The 20277-nt window shown below is 42.0% G+C and overlaps 2 protein-coding genes and 2 pseudogenes across 2 annotated transcripts in view; 3 read left to right on the forward strand and 1 right to left on the reverse strand.

Annotated features, from left to right (window-relative positions):
* The first annotated feature begins 834 nt into the window (after positions 1-834).
* Positions 835-3196, forward strand: LOC109481484 (annotated as a pseudogene).
* Positions 3197-6873: 3677 nt separating this feature from the next.
* On the reverse strand, positions 6874-8231 carry LOC109481485. The gene is made up of 3 exons (XM_019784066.1): positions 7641-8231; positions 7137-7607; positions 6874-6894 (listed from the first exon to the last, which is right to left on the reverse strand). Exons 1-3 carry the CDS (start codon positions 8229-8231, stop codon positions 6874-6876), a joined length of 1083 nt encoding a protein of 360 aa, XP_019639625.1.
* A 5090-nt stretch (positions 8232-13321) lies between these two features.
* On the forward strand, positions 13322-15499 carry LOC109481486 (annotated as a pseudogene).
* A 2151-nt stretch (positions 15500-17650) lies between these two features.
* The window catches only part of LOC109481487 (SCO-spondin-like), a 21000-nt gene continuing 18373 nt past the window's right edge, over positions 17651-20277 (forward strand). Inside the window, exons 1-4 of the mRNA XM_019784067.1 lie at positions 17651-17831; positions 18428-18538; positions 18916-19032; positions 19919-20035. Of these exons, the coding sequence (XP_019639626.1) occupies positions 17651-17831; positions 18428-18538; positions 18916-19032; positions 19919-20035 (526 nt within the window). The remainder of the gene's footprint in view (positions 17832-18427; positions 18539-18915; positions 19033-19918; positions 20036-20277) is intronic.

The following is a 20277-nucleotide window of genomic DNA, read 5'->3' on the forward strand; positions in this document are numbered from 1 at the left end:
TAGAAAACACAGAAGTGAATAAAATTCCTTACACAAGACATCACTATTACACACAGTAAAGTTATAAAAAAAACGACCAGCATCATATAATTGAAACTAAAAACATAATTGAAGCATTATAAGCTTGAATGTTGCTCCTTGTTCTTTCTTATGAGCAAGAAATTTTGTTCTCTCTTGATAGAAGAAAACATATTTGAAATATCAATAAAGACAATCATTAATATTCTGTGTGCAAAAAGCCACAGTTTGCCCGAAAATATGCCTTTTGCATGCATAATAACATATGCCTTTCCTGCTGGGTACGAAGACCACAAGGCCGGAGGCTACCTCAAAACCAATTCCCCAGGGAATGCATTCGTAAAATTTTCTAAATTCTTTCAGCTTGATCGTAATATACTGTAAAAATGCCTCCGCCCCTGAGGCGTCGCCAAAAAATGCAATGGGAAAGTGAGAAGAAATGTTCCCATGTACATTATCAGTGATAATTGCGCTGAGAAGTGGTGTATTGTCTACTTAACCAGTGGTGTAGCAAGCCTAAAATACTCTGCTATCTCAGTTTTATCATGGGTTTTAGGCCCCTGCTCCGCGGACCCAATATTGGCCAATAATAGCGATCTCCGAGCGCGCCTACGTCCTACTTCCGGGAGTATCTCCCGACACCCCTTGCGCGATCCAGTATTTCCCGTCACCCTTTGCGCTAACTTTCGCCGTAGTTCAAAAATTTTACTCGTCCCTCGCTCGGCCTTCGGCCTCGCTCGGGACTCGCTGATCGGCTTCGCCGAAGGCACCCGCCCGTTTCGGGTATCTTCGGGACCGGCTCGCTTGAATCGCGGCATGATCGCTCGCATTTCGACAGGAAAGACGGTAATTGCGAGGCCTTCCGCCTATGGTTTTATTTGACGTAACATTATGTCAAGTATCGAATTTTGAAATCTAGTTCCTCTGAGTCTAAAACACATATTGAGCTGTGCATTTTGTTAGTAGACTAAGCTTAGTTTATAACATCTCTTTCTATACAACACCAATTTTGTCTACTAGAAATATGATGGGTTGTACAAAATTTTTGTCAGTCATGAGCAGCAAAACTCCGTCAAATGACGGGGAGACGGACACTGGCTAGAACACTGCTACCTACTTCAGTCGTTCATACCAATGTCTTTACATCGTACAACAGATTACCGGTTCTGCGCAGACCGCCTTAGCTGGTACAGAGGACCGACAGAACGGCATTTCTGCGGGCGGGGCACCTCGAGAGCGGAGAGCGCCCGACGCGACGCCGCCAAACCATGTCGTGTACGTGCGGTGGGGGAGGGAGGACTGTGGCGAAAAACGCAAAGAATGTCTACTCCGGTAGGTCAAACAAAGGACCCAAGTTATTTACTATACATAACACTACATAAACAAATGTCAGACCCTCATATTTTAGTGGAAATTGTGTAGATTGGAGAATTATTGACACTATGTTAACCCTATTCAGACGGGGGGAGGGGGGCTTTTGAGGCCTGCGCCAACTTTTATCTTAGATAGCGCCTGTACGGCTTGCACTAGAACCATCATATTTGGTCTCTTTTCCTAAAATGTATCTGGGAACAATTATATATTATAACTGAGATAAGTTAATGAATTTTCGTGTTGCCATGGCAATGGGTCACTGACAGACAGTTTTTGAAATTTCAATAATTTTGGTTTAAACCTTAAAATTATCTGGGTTTTCTACTAAATTACACTTACTTTCTAACATCAATGACATGTTATACAATTATATATAATTTCTATAATTCAACGATTTTTTAAGGTTTCACAAAAATCACAAATTACGTCATAATGACACCATATGACGTCAAAATTACACGAAAGTTGTTGTTATGAATTGATTTTATTACTACATCATTTTCTAAAAAAATGTGGCCTTACGATAAGTGGTTCTTGAGTTACAGACTGCTGGCCTCAAAAGCCCCCCCGCCCCGTCCCAGCATACCAAAAAAGCCCGGTCTGAATAGGGCTAAAATCTGTCTGTGTTTGGACACAGTGTCAACGATTAGCCGAAAGCGAGGGACGTCATGTGAACGGCATGTCAGGGACAGGACCGTGGACCTATGTTTTTCTTCAAACACAACAGTCTGACTATTACGCCACACGATGCCACTACTTACTACTAGTATAGATTATTTTATGATATCATGTCACTCATTAGTCAACTCACACTGCTGTAAACACAGATTCTAAACTTCTCCCGGGATATCATCGACAATGGTTCAGCAATCCATCCGGCCTTTTCATAGGCAGTTTAAATAAATATATAGCATTTTGCAGACTGACACATTTTAAACATTGCAGGAAAAATGAATCAACTTGTAGTTTTGCAGACTGAAAAAAACAGGCTAGGGATTCAATGGTCTCGACCTATCTGGCTATGGCGACAGCTTTGCCAACAGCTTGATGCATTTTTCATGTAAAATGTTTGCCAACATGCAATTGTGCGTATGCTATAGGTTACTAATCTGAAAGCGAGTTTTGATATGCATCTCTACAATATATATGATGTAAATTATTAGGTTGAGAAGGTTATAGTATATAGGTCTGTGTATTTACATAAATTCCATAATGCAGAAGAAAATTTTGACATTCTTGAATTTTGCTAAAAAAGCTATTTCTACCCATAATAGGTGTTGTTGGCGGTGGATGGCACGCCCACACAGGAGGGGGAAGTGACTACCAGTGCCTCCCCCTGGAAGATGTGGAGTGGAACAACCCAGTGGCTGGTAATCAGCACGGAAGCTACATGTACGGGGCAGAGTACCATGTTAACAGTGCTGAGTACTTCTCCACTGACAACATGGGGCACATCACCAACCCTTTTGACTACGACGTCCCCTGCTCGGTGTGCCTCGTGTCCGGTCGGTCTGCACACGTCATGATCCCCGCCCGCCTGTCCTGTCCTCGGGGGTGGAGTAAGGAGTACAGCGGCTACCTGATGTCGGAACACCACACCTACTACAACAACAAGAACTTCATCTGTGTGGACGGAGCTCCAGAGCTCAGGCAAGGTTCATCTGCCGACCTAAACGGAGCCCTGCTGTTGCTGGTGGAGGCGCAGTGTGGCTCTCTTCCCTGTCCGCCTTACATCAGCGGTTACGAGCTCACCTGTGTGGTCTGCACCTTGTAAACTGATGTTTGCTCAACTGGACAACAACGTCCGCATATTTCTCTTTTTCACTGCCTGACTTTGTAAGGCCTTGAAAAAATGTTATGTTTTTAATTTTTTTAAAGATTTCGGCTATATTAATCCAACAAACACAATTAAACAATGTAAAACTTACATCCATCAGATTAGGGCTGTCTCTAAGACCTGTCCTTCAATTTGCTTGTGGCAAAGGGACGTACTTTTCACCTTATTCACCAGTTTCCTATCCCCAGAATGCAATGCGAAAATACGGGGGTAACCCTCATTTGCATAGGACTGGAAGGCATCGGATTCAATATTTCAATTTATTCAATCCAACAAAATCATACAAAAGCAGGGAATGCTAATGCACCCCTGAATTATGTAATTGATTTTTACAACTGGTTAAAAAACAAGATAGGACAGATACACAGAAACACACTATATACAAATATGTACAAACACCATTCACTCTACAACAGGAAATAGCAGGAAATACAACAGGAAATAGCAGACAGATTGATCCTGTTGACGATAAACAGCTTGCTTTTCACTGTGTTTTGAGGTGTCGGGGCATTTTATGCTCAACATTTATTAAATTACTATGGGTTGAATCTGAAAACAAATAGAGAATGATTTTTTTTAATATGTGGTTTTTAACGTTATAGTGGTAACGCTATACTGATGTTCCATGTTGAAAAGGACACTAAAACTTCATTGTCTATTTGTTGTCAGGTTCGACCCATAGTAATTTAATTAATGTTGAGCATAAAATGCCCCGACATCTCAAAACACAGTGAAAAACAAGCTGTTTAACGTCAACAGGATCATCCCGATGCCTTCCAGCCTAATGCAAATGAGGGTTACCCCGTATTTTCGCATTGCATTCTGGGGACGGGAAACTGGTGAATTTACTCAATAATAAGATGTTTCTGAAAACTTTTTAAGTAACATTTCTACAATCATTTTTTGTAAGCCTAAGTTCGTTGTTCTGTGTTTTATGTAATACAGGTGATATAGATGATGTGCTTTTTGTGTACTCAAGTAATTTAACGGAATTAATCAACTGCATACTTTTCACACATACGTACATGTAAGGCCACACCAATTTAATTTGTTGTTTCTCGGATACGCCCTATCCATTTTTTCTGATTTGAAAAAAATTCTTTGGTTCTAAATCAATGATTCAATTACATTCAATTCTGTCGTGTATATATAAGCATAAACAATCAAGTTTGATTCAAAGCCACTAACTACTGCTTGTCACAAATACACATCCATTTTACTCTGAACAAATTGCGTCACACATAATGCAAAAAAAATGCAAAAAAAAATTTGAGAGATGCGCACCAGGGTTTTGTGTTTTGCACTGATGCACTAAAGCTGTGGGCATGGGGACGCCAAAAGTCCTTTGTTTTTTCACTGATGTTATATGTTTGCAAATAAACAATTATTGTTGGCACCTTTCCTATGTGTTGTGCTTATTTAAAATCCATTTTTCTACGTCATTTAAGACGACCATTCGTCTTATGGTATGTTATGATAATATGTTATCTTTATTTCAGGTCTTGTATTTATAGCAGATTTCTTTATTTGATGTTTGTCTCCATGTCTATATTTGTGGGTTATCTAATACCGGTTAGCCTGATTAATCGCGCTCCTGGCGGCCGGTCGCCCCCTCTTTCATGTGGTGGGGGTCAGTAACCTCCGGCCGAGAGCTTGTGTAACACAGGCTATGATATATATACCAGTCACCACTGCCTTCATAACCTGTTTATTGATTTGTTGCCATTGCCAACAAAGAAAGAAAGAAAGAAAGATTCTTCTTATGCAAAAAGCATGGCGGGAAGAAAGAAATAACGCACCAAAATTTCCACCCAATAGACTGCCCCATTAATAGACCCAGTGTCACGTCTAGTGGTAGCATTTACTAATTTGATAAGTCGCACTTTGGCAAAAGCGTGGTTTATCTGAAGAACATTTACCTCTAAAAAGAGTTAGCCTTCAAGGATTTGAGACAGGCAGAATTCATACACAATGAATACGTTCTTATGTATTGATGTTTTATTGTAAAACAATCTGATTGTGATAAATTATTATACCCTCCCAGAAAACAGCATGTACATGTACATACATTCAATACACGCCTAACAAAACTTACAAGTACAGAACATCATACTGTTCACCACTTCAAAGGAACAAGTGCAGATAGCGTTTATCTTTGGGAGAAAAGAGGCCAAGATCAATATTCATAAGGACTTTCTCTACTTATATATTTAAATATTAATTTTACATGTCGTCGTTATTAATACGTATCACTATATCCCTCACGAATAACAGATACACTACATCGTCAAACATATTTACTGCCAACGTAGGAATCTAGTCTATACGAGACAGAGCTCTCTCTCTCTGTATTTTTGCGTGTGTGCGCGCACGCGATCGTGCATGTATATGTGTGTGAATGTGCGCGTGAGTGCGTGTATGTGTGTGTGTGTACATGTGTGTGTATGTGTGCATGTGTGTGCGTGTATGTCTTTATGTATGTATGTGTGTGTGTGCATGTGTGTGTGTGTGTGTGTGTTTGTGCATGGTTGCATATGTATTGTGTGTGTGCACGTGTGTGCATATGCGTGTGCACGCGTTCGTGTGTGTGTGTGTGTGTGTGTGTGTGTGTGTGTGTGTGTGTGTGTGTGTGAAGTTAGAAAGATATGCCTCTGACGTATAAATCTAGTACAAAAAGGCACCATAATAAATATACTATAGATATACAACAAACCGACGTATTTACATTAATTTACATCAAATATTTACATTAAAGAAGTGGTGGCCTTGTCGCCGACAGATGGGAGGATGATGATGATTCACATCAATATGCTATAGTGTGTTGCATACCATTTTTAATTCATATTCCAGGGGGGATACGTGTGGAAATTAAGTTTAATCTAGCCTCTGTGGGATCTGCTTTGGATCACAAGTGTGAATAAAAGTAAGTGTGCTTTCTTATGTAGTACATAATATGGGGCTTGTACTGGTATAGAAAACCTACATTTTTAATGTTACAGAGTAAATTTAGCCTAGATTATCAGTCAGTCAACATATAAAGAATGTTATTTGGTGATATGGCCAGGGATAGCTCTTCACTATAGCTTTACTAGCTAGCTGGGTAGCTCAGGCTATTGTTGTTGAAGTAATAAATAGAAATATATAAAAATGACCTGTAAACTAGAAAGGGCAAATGCATAATGTTTACCTTCGCACATGGTCTTCTCTGTTAATTCGTACTCACATTCATATATACATAATATATATGTCGGACAGGAGTCTAAACCCCTTCTGCTATAAAATTGCAACATGATGTACTAACCCAATACCAGATACCATGGTGACAGACGTCTGGTTCAGGTCATTGACCTTATTTGGTTGGAGAAGAAGGTGAAACAGAGCAAAACAATATGTTTTACTTGGGAAAACATTAAAACAACTAAATACTTTGGCGGCGAGAACGTCCTTTGTATGTCATCTCCATCCGTGAACTAGATACATTTACGCTAAAAGTTTTTGACCTGTGAATTTGGACTTCTTTTTTCGTCATCCAAGCATCATCCTTTGCCCTTCCAATGGGCATGTTGGCATACTGTGGGCATGAAATGTTTTGGTACCTTTTGTACTTTAATGGCTGAAGTTTAAATGCAGTCTTGTACATAACGTTAGCCTGCTCTCTGGTAGCCCTAGGATGGACAGTAGAAGCATTGCTATAGAACATCATTGCCCTCTCTCTTGGAATGAGACCTCTTTGCATTCTGCCATGTCTACCCAGCAAAGCGATATCTCGAGCTCTACCCTTAGCTGATGTAGGTGTTCCGTAAGATGGGACGCCTGTATTTCTTGCACTAACTCGATAATTCTGTGCAACCGCTGCAATTCTAGGGTCTATACCATACGAGGAAGGCTTATATCGTAACCAGTTTACTGTAGGAAGGGCCGCCTCAGTGGATGAAGTATTGAAAGGAAAATTGTCTACATCGTCGTCCTGACCAGACGACAGTGGCACCTGCAGTGCCAGTGGGAACGACAGAGGGCGCCCTGTGGTGTTTTCGTAGTTGTAGTACTCATCTCCGATTTCCCAGTAGTGATGCAGTGATGCTGGCCGCAGGTTGTAGTAATTGAAGTAGTCGTCAGGAATCTCCCAGTAGGTATTGGAAGTCCCATGTGGTGAAGTGTCAGCGTTTTCGTACTTGTAGAAGTACTCGTCCGGAATTTCGTTGTAATGTTGCTCGTCACCTGAATATGAAGCTCCCTGAGGAACACTACCAGTTGCTCTATCGGGACCTGATGTACCTTGGCTGATACTGACAGTTACAGCATGGCTGCTGGGCCCACTTATTACCCAGTGATTCAGGGAGGCAATGCTGAGAGGAGACCCTACAGAGACATGGGCAACCTGTGCGGCTTGGTTACCCCGTGAACGGGCAACCTGTGCAGCTTGGTTGTCCCGTAAACAGTAGCCCTTCTTCCTGGCCAACAATAGACATGCTGGAAGCATTCCTACCAGAGTAACCCCTACCACAGCTAACAGCGTGACGTGACCTGCATGTAGGGATGGCCTCCTGCCCGGCTGTATCGGTACAGTTCGAGCTGTGTAAAGAATCGTCTGATTCTCGATGTCGGGATTTCTTGTGACTGCTGAAAACACCTTTTGTTCTGAACAGAGGTTACCTACAGGCGTGTCTGACAGGGGCGAAGTGAATACATGTTGGTATGTCTTCCCCCAGGAAGTGTCGACAAAACATGTCACATTCTTCGGCTTTTCACGGCCAAAGCCAGCTGTGACGTTTGTACTGTAACTATCAGCATAATTTCCGTGTCCACCAGCTGTTACATCATACAGAACGACTGCAAAGCTTTGGAGTTTGTGGGACGATTTGTCCACACAAATAGGAACGATTCGCAGAGTAGCGTCCTGACCAAAAGCGACGTTTACGCTACCTGCGTCTTTCCAGGCATGTTTGCAAAAGTCTGTGAAGTTGTCAACTTGTTTGTCTGATTGTGTGTTGATGAATATCATCACGAATGGCAGGTCATATTCTATTTTTCTTTCCGTCGGTATGTTCAGAGAGGCGCACCGACCCATCGCCCGAGCTATAGCTAGCGGTGGGATGAAGTCGTGTTCCATTTGAATGTGATACATGTATCTCATTTTATAGACTTGAGTAATACAGAAAAGTACTTCATTAACCGTCACACTAATACGCTGTCCAGAATAACGAGATTGCCTGTAATGAAAACCCCATTTGATCTCCAAAGAGTCACCAAAAGAACGTAGTTGATTTCCACTAACTTTAAGGGTTTGTAGTCTTTGGAGTCCATAAACAGTTTCGCGAGGCAGTTGATCCAATGCATTATCACTCATGTCCAGTTCTCTCAGCTTTGAGAGAGACTTGAATGCCTCTGGATGGATGCTTTGGATGAAATTTGATTTCAAAGATAGATGGCCCAGATTCTCTAGTTTGTAAAACCAAGATGGCCCAATGGTTTGCAATGAGTTACTGTCGAGTAACAATACAGTCAGGGCAGTAAGTTTTTGGAAGCAGTTTGAATCTATGCTGCTGATGTTGTTGTGTGATAGCGACAGACTAATGAAAATTTTCGGGAACTTCAAGGTGTTAAACCAGTTTTGCTTGACGTGGGTCAAGTTGTTGAATTCAAGGTTTAAATTCTTCAATCGAGTAAACGCAGGCAAAGTGGACTCTTCTATATCTGTGATTCCGCACTCAACCAGAGCAAGTGAATCTACTTTTGACTGCTGAGGGGGTCGTATTTTATGAAGAGAGAGTAGCCCAAATGACAAGCCTCTGACTGCTACATGCATGGTATTAGGAAAGCATGTTATGTGTGCTTGAGAGTCTATCATATCATGGGGCTGTTGTTGCGTGGAGCAGAGGATACAAGTGATATACAAAAAGGCTCGATCTGGCCCGAACTTATTAAATGGCCTGCTGGCTACCAATCTAGTATTGGGGACGCAAGCTGACCATGATGTTGTGGTATTACACCCGGGAAAACATCGCGGGTCTAAACTTTCAGATACCACATTGAACATAAGGACAATTACAATCTGCTGTACTACTTTCTGCATCGTAACAGGTTGTTTTTTGGATAAGATTTAAGAATCAAAGAATTTGGTTAAACTTTATCTGTGGTTTTAAAGATAACACTGGAACAACTGGAATGATGTCTTGCTGATTCTGGTGCGATGCTGCTATTGTCTGTTGTCTTCCCTGAAAACAAAACGTGTGAATAACATCATTTGTCACTTCGTTGTCAACTGATGTGCCATTTTCTCAGCAAACAAAAAATAATAACTCAGCATTTCCAACGTTTTGCAGCACATTCTTTCGTACATGACATATTTTCACAGTAAACAACAACTATCGGGGTCATATAGTTATTCAAACATATCTACATAGTCTATCATCCATATTCATTGCAGATGTGCAAAACTATGTCGTCTATTATTTATGACTACCCACAGTCTCTTTCTAGCTAGGCCCTTCCAAAATCAATTCAGGAAAACACCAAGAGCTCTTCCTGTTTTCTGCTTGAATCCCTCAGAATCCTGAAAATGTTTTACCGAAAAGCTTTTTTTTCTTTTTGGAGTAAAGTAATTTCTACTTCAACGAGGCGAGTTACCACACAGACCATATGCACCTCGTACCTAGCATGAATCCACCACAATTTGAAAAAATAGGGGTTCGTCCGCGTGCAAGTAGATCAAAGTTTACAGTCCGGTCTTACGCAGCTCGTACTTGTACGTGTTTAGGGTACATCTGGTTTACCGTTTACACAAAACAAAACTTTACTCACTGATACTCTGACCCTCCTCTCTATTGTGTCCTTCTTGCAAGTCGTGCAGGCAAACAGCGTCTGTGGCTTGAAGCACTCGCTTTTCTATCGGAGTCACGTATATAGCTGCGGATGCAGATACCAAATTATTTACCTTGTATTCCCTTATTTGTGACAATCTTTAACTTCGACTCTTGCTAAACACAACTGTACCTAACTTCAATAGAATGTACAATGCCTTATTTTTTCAGAGGTGTCGCCAGTTCATTTTACTATTTACTCTAAAACAGAGGGACCCTGGGTAGAGAAAAGCAGTTGAAACCTTAAGACGTCAACGTCATCCAGAACCATATTATTTTGTTCTATGCCTGAATGGTTAGGATCAGGCATGGTTCTGGATAGTATCCTAGTATGCAATAACGTAGATTTGTCCCAGGCACGGTTCTAGATATACTAGGACTATCCAGAACCTCCAGAGATAAAGAAGTTAGGTGAAGGCATTCTTATAGTCTTTTTGAGACCATAAGGGCATAGGGGTTGCTAAATTTGGAAAATCGGAAGGCTGAGCCCATCCCTCTTATTCTTCTGCCTTTTACCTCCCCAACCTAAGTCAGGTACGCATTTTACACCAGGGCGAATTTTTAAGTGCTTTTCCCAAACTGTAGCCAGAAATCGGTCATTTGACACCAACTTGATGCAACCATCTATATAAATATTGCCCAATGAATGCAATGGAAAATGAAACACATTTTGTTAGCCAGTGTCCTCACTATGAGACCTACAGAAACAGATTATTTCAGACAGTTACAACAATTTCTCCTTCCTTTCGTCATCAAAAGACTACATTTCTACTGAGATCATAAAGCCCACTAATTATGCAGAAAGTGGGACTATTCATTATCCACTGCCTTCAAAGAAGAAGTCGAACCCCATAATAGCTAGCGTAGTTACTGTAGTAGTTTTTTCAAGACAGTTGTTGCCTGTCTTCTATAACTGTATTGCAATGAGTAGTATACTTGATTGTAAAAGCCTTCGGGCATGATTTTGCAAATAAAGTTTCACTATATTATATGAGTCTAGATAAAAAATTTTTTAGTCCGTGAAGCTAGAACGAAATCGCAAAACTCATACCTTCCCGCAGCACGAGAAACCGGCTTCCTCCGTCGCTATGTCTGTCCACCCTGTCTGTGGCCGGGCTACATGCGGTATGCGTGGTATTTACCTGACCAGGTGGTTGATGAAATTCCATCGTGAGTTTAATCTGCTGCCACCGTACTGTCATCATCTGTGTCATCTGCTTTAAATGCATTGTCTGTGGATATGTCTTTTTTTTTAATCAATGGATGCACCATGTGTCCTATGTCAGCGGTATAGACGACTATTCAATCTCTTAAGATGCTACCATGTTTACGCAAAGTCATGAAAGAAATGTCTTATTTCATGCCATCTTACAGTAAACATTTTATAACAAGTTAAACGCAAAGGAACTGACATTGTATTCAATTTTTATCATTTCTTTCGAAAATGTCACAATTATTCTAAATGAAGCATGCATCGGTACAGACATGTTAGTTACAGTATAACTTCTGATTGTATCTTTTTTAGATATTACATCGCCAGTTACACCGCTGAATATTACCCCCCTCCCCCCAACAATCAACATAGCTACAATAAAAACATCTCTGCATCGATGAATAATAATCTGGTCGTTGTTGTATATTTCTGGTCGTCCCTTATCTCAGTTGCACCAAGCCATATTTGTCAAGACATTAAAAATCCTATCTAAAGAGCCCGTAAGTGTAGTGTGATGTGTAATTTTCTTCAAGTCAGCCTCTTAAATGGTCACTTTGATACAGGTTTGGCTGATATGCATTCAGGAGAAGGGGCAAAAAACATTACTATGTTCTGTGTACAAACAGCGACAGCTGTACGCTGTATTCGCTTCGCAAATTCCTTGGATACAGAAAAAGGCTTCTTGCACCCCCTGCATGGGCATGTGAGAGGTTCTGTCCTCGCCATTTCAGATGTGACCCCCGTACACACAGCCTTAGGCACTTAACCCATACACTTATCGGGAAGAGTTGAGTGACATGTCACTCAGGCTGAATACGCGAGCAAAGCTAGTTATTGAAAATGCCTCCCATCCCAAAAACACAATTAATTTTGTTTTCTAGGTCTGTATCTTTACACGAAGACCATTTTGATGAATTGTCTTTAAATTTGCATGTTGGTAATTTAAGAGAGTATCAAAACACAGCAAATATGTCATATGTCATATTGAGACTAACGACAGCCCTGGACAAGAAAAGTTGACCAGGATAACTAGTTGCCTACCCGGTAACGCCAATGCAGCTGACAGACAGTGGTACAGACCCCACAGTAGCACCAAATACTATTTGGTCGGCGATTTGTTCCCCATTCTGCCGGAGGGCGGCTGGCCAACACGTTACAGGGATTCCTCGCACGAAAATGTGTGCCAGCCAAAAGCTCACATCCACTGCCACGATAGATGAAACATGAAGGCACCCGCAAAGTAGGCTAATAGTACTTGACAGTATACCGCCAGTTTTGCTGATTAACTGTAGTTGAGGATATTCGCTGCCAACTTCCGCCGGGTCTAGACGAGTGGTATTTTGATCTACAGTTTTATGCGTGTCTTGTTACAGTCACCTGGTGGAGACTTCATTAAATATTTGTTGTTGTTTTTCTATCTTATGTCAAATATACATCTTTTACAACGCACAGACATATTGACCTGACACAAGTAGCTGGTCATTTTTGTCAGCTACTCTTCCTGTGGTCCTTGTAGATCCTTGTATTGAACCTGGCTGATTGGTGTAGGTTAAGTTAAAAGGTGGTACCCACTCACGTTGCTATATGCGTGTCTCGTGACAACCAGCTGGTATAGACATAATTAAATATTCGTTGTTCTTTTTCTTACTCGTCTGTCAGAATTCTGTGTCCTTTGCTATTTAGTCACCCATAATCTGTTTTACCTGCCACTTTGGCCAAACATTTGCCAATCATTTTTTTTTACTCTATGACGCTTTAGAATACAGCAAAAATCTTCAGAATAATTCCCCCGGGGGAATGGATTCTTCGGTAAATGATGTACCAGCAAGAGAATGTAGCAAATATAATTTTGATGACGTTCCCGCGCATTCCTCTGGGTTGGTGCCCATCTGTCAGTAGTAAAACAATGTATGCACAAAGACCGAGTAGTACATGATTACTTTGGCACTGCGCACCGATGTGCCGGTGTAGGCCCAGTACATTGGGATGCCAGCTACATTTCCACCCGTAAAGACGACCATGGCGACCGGCTTGGTCCTTCTCATGTGCCTGCTGTGCATAGGCCATGCCTTCCCAAGCATTGCCGGCTCAGACGAAGAAGAATGCCCCTCCCCAGCCTTCGCTTGCAAAACGACCGACGACTGTGTCGGTTTGTCAGATAGGTGTGACGGTTATGCAGACTGTCCCGACGGCTCGGATGAGGAAAACTGCACAGCTTGTCCCTTGCCAAACTCTTTCAAGTGCGGAAGCGGAGAATGTATCCCCCAAGACTGGAAGTGCGACGGTTTAGCAACCTGTACTGATAGGTCAGATGAGGAATTTTGCAGCTTGGGCCTGTGTCCTTTGTTCGGCTCTTTCATGTGTGGAAGCGGAGAATGTATCCCCCAAGACTGGCAGTGCGACGGTTTAGTAACCTGTACTGATGGCTCAGATGAGGACAACTGCACCGTGTGTCCCTTGCCTAACTACCTCAAGTGTGGAAGTGGAGAATGTTTTCATCCACTGCACCAATGCGACGGTCAAGAATTTTGTACCGACGGTTCAGACGAAGACGATTGTATCAACAAAGATTGTTACAACCCGGACGATCTCAAGTGTGACAGTGGGCAGTGTATCCGTCCAGGGTGGCAATGCGACGGTATTGAAAACTGCTACGACGGTTCAGACGAAGAAGACTGCATAAACAAAGAATGTTACAACCCTGACGATTTTAAATGTGACAGTGGAGCATGTATCCGTTCAGGGTGGCAATGCGACGGTAATGAAAACTGCCATGACGGTTCAGACGAGGAAAATTGCACAAACATAGAATGTTACAACCCTGACGATGTCAAGTGTGACAATGGAGAATGCATTCGTCCATGGTTGCAATGCGACGGTCTTGTGAATTGCCAGGACGGTTCAGATGAAAAATATTGCCTGAATAAAGAGTGTGACAACCCTGACGATTTCAAGTGTGACAGTGGAGCATGTATCCGTCCAGAGTTGCATTGCGACAATATTGAAAACTGCCACGACGGTTCGGACGAGGAAAAGTGCATAAATCTACAATGTTATAACCCCAACGATTTCCTGTGTGAGAGTGGAGAATGTGTGCCCTCACACTTGCAATGCAACGGGTATGAAAACTGCGTCGACGGATCAGATGAAGATGAACAAAATTGCATAGTATCAAACGAATGTTACAACCCCAGCGATTTCATGTGTGACAATGGAGCATGTATCCGTGCAGAGTGGCAATGTGACGGTATGGTAAACTGCTTCGACGGTACAGACGAAGAAGATTGCCTACACATGGAATGCTACAACCCGGACGATTTAAAGTGTGACAGTGGAGAATGCATTCGTCCGTGGTGGCAATGCGACGGTTATGGAAACTGCGAGGACGGTTCAGACGAAGAAGATTGCGTAAACAAAGAGTGTTACAACCCTGACGATTTTCAGTGTAAGACTGGAGAGTGTGTCCCCTCGTATTGGCAATGCAACGGTTATGAAAACTGCGTCGACGGCTCAGACGAGGAAGATTGCGAAAACAAAGAATGTAGCAATCCCGATGATTTAAGGTGCGACAGTGGAGCATGTATCCATCTGCGGTGGCAATGCGACGGTTTTGATGACTGTTTAGATAGTTCAGATGAGGAGGATTGCCTAAACAAAGAGTGTTACTACCCGGAGGATTTCAAGTGTGAAAGCGGAGAATGTGTCCGTCCGAACACACAATGCAACAGTTATAATAACTGTAGAGACGGTTCGGATGAGAAAAACTGCTGGAGCAAAGAATGTCCCCTTCTTGCCGTCAGGTGTGAATCTACTGGAGCATGTGTCCCGCAGGAATGGCATTGCAACGGTTACAACAACTGTCCAGACGGTGAAGATGAGCAAAATTGCCATATACCTCTATTGTGTGACGACAATCCAGGTATCTGGCATGAATCATGGAGTGACCGTCCGTACTGGCATTGTGACGGTGTCACCAATTGTCTCAATGGTTTGGATGAGGAAAATTGCATAGTAGAAGATTGTGTCTCGCCCAGGTTTTTCTGTGGACACGGTTCCTGCATCGACGGCACAAAGCGCTGCGATGGCGTCGGGGACTGTTTCGACAAGTCTGATGAGAGCGGCTGTGGTAAGCTTACCTTACTTTTTATTTGTCTTTATCATCACAGAGAAACGATAAGAAGTACCACCTCTCTGTGACAGACTTCTTTAAGTATTTTGACAATTTGAACATGGTTGGTATCAAATCAGTGTGTCCATTGTGGTACGTTTTCGCATACGATACGTGATAGCGTAAAACTATATGTGACTGCCATATGCTGGTATCTTTATTTGCAGTTCTTTGCGTGTCTCGTGACAACCACCAGGCGGAGACACCATTAAATATTTGTCGTTGTGTTATTTTTCTTGCTCAAAGTCTGTCGGAATTCTGTTTTCCTTACTCTTTAACCACCACAATTTGTTTTACTTGCCACTTTGGCTACACATTTGTAAGCTTAACAGTGTATACTGATATGTTACCTTTAACAGTCGCTTTATATCTAGATAATCAAGTCTTTGGATTGTTTTCAAATACGGCAAAAATCTTAAGTACAATGTTGCCGACAAGCTGGGGCGACTAAATTCTTCGGTTGACGATGTACCAGCAAGAGAATGTAGCAAGTACAATTTTGATGACGTTCCCGCGCATTCCTCTGGGTTAGTGCCCATCTGTTCGTAGTAAAACAATGTATGCACAAAGCCCGAGTGCTACTTAGTAATTTGTGCCAGCGTAGGCCCAGTACACCAGGATGCCAGCTACATTTTCCCTCGTAAGGACGACCATGGTGACCAGCTGGATCATTTTCCTATGCCTGCTGTCCATCGGCCATGCCTTCCCTAGCATTGCCGGCTCAGACGAAGAAGAATGCCCCTCCCCAGCCTTCGCTTGCAAAACGACCGACGACTGCGTCGGTTTGGCAGATAGGTGTGACGGTTATGCAGACTGTCCCGACGGCTAAGATGAAGAGTGCGCGGCTTTAGATTGTTTGTCGCCCGACGTTTTCGGCTGTGACGTGGCAGGCCGCTGCCTCTCTCTTGCTGTGGTATGTGACGGTAATAATGATTGTCCAGACGGTTCAGATGAGGAAAACTGTGTATTGTGTCCCTTGTCAAACTCTTTCAAATGTGGAAGCGGAGAATGTATTCCCCTACACTATCGGCGTGACGGTTTAGTAACCTGTAGTGATGGCTCAGATGAAGGAAACTGCACCGCGTGTCCCTTGCCTAACTATCTCAAGTGTGGAAGTGGAGAATGTTTTCGTCCATGGTTGCAATGCGACGGTAATGAATTTTGTATCGACGGTTCAGACGAGGACGATTGCAAAAACAAAGATTGTTACAACCCGGACGATCTCAAGTGTGCCAGCGGAGCATGTATCCGTCCAGAGTGGCAATGCGACGGTATTGAAAACTGCTACGACGGTTCAGACTAACAAGATTGCATCAACAAAGAGTGTTACAACCCTGACTATTTCAAGTGTGACGGTGGAGAATGCATTTTTCCAGAGTGGCAATGCGACGGTCTTGTGAATTGCCAGGACGGTTCAGATGAAAAAGATTGCCTAAACATAGAATGTTACAACCCTGATGATTTCAAATGTGACAGTGGTCAGTGTATCCGTCCAGAATGGCAATGCAACGATATTGAAAACTACCACGACGGTTCAGACGAAGTTGACCAAAAGTTCATATTATTTAACGAATGTTACAACACCAAAGATTTCATGTGTGACAATGGAGCATGTATCCGTCCAGAATGGCAATGTGACGGTATTGATAACTGCTTCGACGGTACAGACGAAGGTTGTCTACACAAAGTGTTACAACCCCAACGATTTCAAGTGTGGCGGTGGAGAATGTGTCCCCTCCTATTGGAAATGCAACGGTTATGAAAACTGCGTCGACGGGTCAGACGAAGAAGATTGCGTAAACAAAGATTGTTACAACTCTGACGATTTTAAGTGCGAGAGTGGAGAATGTATTCCTCCGTGGTTGGTATGCGATGGTTTTGATGACTGTTAAGATAGTTCAGATGAGAGGGATTGCCTAAACAAAGAGTGTTACTACCCCGAGGATTTCAAGTGTAAAAGCGGAGAATGTGTCCGTCCGAACACACAATGCGACAGTTATAATAACTGTAGAGACGGTTCGGATGAGAAAAACTGCTGGAGCAAAGATTGCCCCCTTCTCGCTGTCAGGTGTGAAACTACTGGAGCATGTGTCCCGCTGGAATGGCAGTGCAACGGTTACAGCAACTGTCCGGAGGGTGAAGATGAGCAAAATTGTCAGGGACCTATAGCATGTGTCGAAATGACCGGCTACGAGTCATGGAGTGACCGTCCGTACTGGCATTGTGACGGATTCACTGATTGTCCCGATGGTTTGGATGATTGCATAGTAGAAGATTGTGTCTCGCCCGGGGTTTTCTGTGGACACGGTTCCTGCGATGGCGTCGGGGACTGTTTCGACAAGTCTGATGAGAGCGGCTGTGGTAAGCTCGCCTTTCATTTATTTTTAACATTACAGAGAGACGAGAAGAAGCCGAACCCCTGTATTAGAGTAGTCTTAGAGCTAATGTTGTTGATGTAAAATATATACATTAGATTAGTATTAGAAAGGCGTGTATTTACTGTATACCATTGCATCTGTTGACCTGTACTTAGACCGATTGGGCATGAATGTACAATAAAGGTTATTATATTTTAATTCATACCATGGTATGGATGGAATATTGTTTTCCCTTTTGTTTCTTCTCCTTCTTCTCCTTCTCCCCCTGCAATTTCTTCAAATGGATACAATTCTTCATTTGACATCAAACGTGATGGAGTGGAAATATTTTGCACATCTGAAAATAGTTTCATCAGGTTGTTAGAACATAGGATATAGACCACGGTCTCAACTCATCCACGTTCAGAATTGTGTTCTCGCCGCAAAAGCGCCACCAGCATTGGCTACATATAGCGGCGAGAAGCAAAACTCCAGTCAGAAGCTCTGAGGAAGGTGTCTAAAAGACACCGGAAGGTAAGCAAGGTGAGAGAAGTTTTGGTTATGTAAAAAGAAAATCCCTGTAACCTATCTGTTGTACAGTGTGTACCAGTGTGGATTTCCAATGTGAAGGCAGCGGCAAGTGTGTAGCACCCTCTGCAGCGTGCGACGGCGTCATCGACTGTGAGGATGCAACGGACGAACTGTCGTGCCGTACGTTTTATGCAAATTGTGTTATGCAAATTATTTGATGCAAATTATTTGATGCAAATTTTCAATGCAGATTTTAATGCAGATTTTGTGCAAATTCGTTTATGCAAATTCTTTTGTGCAAATTCTTTTATGCAAATTCTTTTATGCAAATTCTTTTATGCAAATTCTTTTATGCAAATTCTTTTATGCAAATTCTTTTATGCAAATTCTTTTATGCAAATTCTTTTATGCAAATTCTTTTTGCAAGGTTGAAGATGAGTTTGTCTGCGTTGGTGCCGACAAGAATAATTTGAAAAAAAACTGAGTTTGCCGTCGTCATGTCTTGTAATAGATGTTGTGATAGAAACAAAAGCTGACATTCCACTCCGTGTCTTCAGAGCCGTGTGAAGAGCCCGGCCTGTGGCAGTGCCACAGCGGCGGATGCATCCACATCCTCTCGGTTTGTGATGGGGACATGGACTGCTCTACTGGGGAAGACGAGGAGAACTGTCACAGTAGGTTCAGCCACACATAAGCACACACATAAACACACACGCACACGCACATACATACAGACATACACACACATACATACAGACATACACACACAAACACACATACACATATGCATGCACACACACACACACATGCACACACATATACACACACGCACACACACACACACATACACAGAGAGAAAAAGAGAGATAAGCATACACACAGATACACAAACACACACACAGCCATACACACTGTTACAGTAGGTATATATAAAATTATACATATACAGAGAGAGAATAGAGAGACAGCAACGGAGAGGGAGAGAGAGAGAATAGACAGACGGTGAGAGAGAGGTCTATTAATTTGACATGTCTCAAGAACATTTGAGTGTGGTTTATTATAGCATCAACTATATCACAATAGTCGCAACCAGAAGGCTGAATTGATGAATCGATATTGCAAACATTTACTGCAACATTAAAGATAGACTGCCTACACAGGCTAACAATTTGCGATCAACATAATTATTCCTATAAACACAACGATTTACATTATAAAATTGGAATACTTTAAGATTAAGTAGAAAATACGAGTTATAAGGCAATTAGCGACATTGAAAACAACTGTACGTAAAGAAACTACATTGCAGCCTAATAATACAAAGAAAAACGCTGAATTACGCAGTTTCAATATTTACAAACACAACCAAACTGAATAACAAGAAACAGTGGTCGAGTGAATACACAATAGACAAAACACTGTTCAGGAGTTTTGACAGATACGGAATGGCACTGTTCCTGTACCTGTCCGATCGTATAAAATGTACGCTAAGCTGGGACCCCCCTTTTACAGGCAGAACGGCATATTTGTGTGTCAATGATGCTGCTGTCCTCTTTACAGCTCCCTGCCACGGTCTCCAGCTAGAGTGTGACGGGGGATGTCTGCCGAGATACCTCGTCTGTGACGGGCTGCAAGACTGTTCTAATGGAGAGGACGAGATCAACTGTACAGACGGAGGTGGGAGTCGCCTTTTTTGTTTAGGCCACACCAATTTAATTTGAAGCGACAGGGCGAAATAAAAAATAAAATAAAATAAAATAAAATAAAATAAAATAAAATAAAATAAAATAAAATAAAATAAAATAAAATAAAATAAAATAAAATAAAATAAAATAAAATAAAATAAAATAAAATAAAATAAAATAAAATAAAATAAAATAAAATAAAATAAAATAAAATAAAATAAAATAAATAACTAG

This window comes from Branchiostoma belcheri, unplaced genomic scaffold, assembly GCF_001625305.1.
Source record: "Branchiostoma belcheri isolate BF01 breed outbred unplaced genomic scaffold, Haploidv18h27 scaffold56, whole genome shotgun sequence".
Classification (NCBI taxonomy): domain Eukaryota; kingdom Metazoa; phylum Chordata; class Leptocardii; order Amphioxiformes; family Branchiostomatidae; genus Branchiostoma; species Branchiostoma belcheri.

Coding starts and splice junctions, on each gene's coding strand:
- LOC109481485 (XM_019784066.1), bottom strand. CDS start 8,231: ATGATATTCATCAACACACAATCAGACAAACAAGTTGACAACTTCACA. Junction 7,608..7,640: donor GGGACAACCAAGCTGCACAG/GTTGCCCGTTCA, acceptor CAAGCCGCACAG/GTTGCCCATGTCTCTGTAGG. Junction 6,895..7,136: donor CTGAGGCGGCCCTTCCTACA/GTAAACTGGTTA, acceptor TGTCCATCCTAG/GGCTACCAGAGAGCAGGCTA.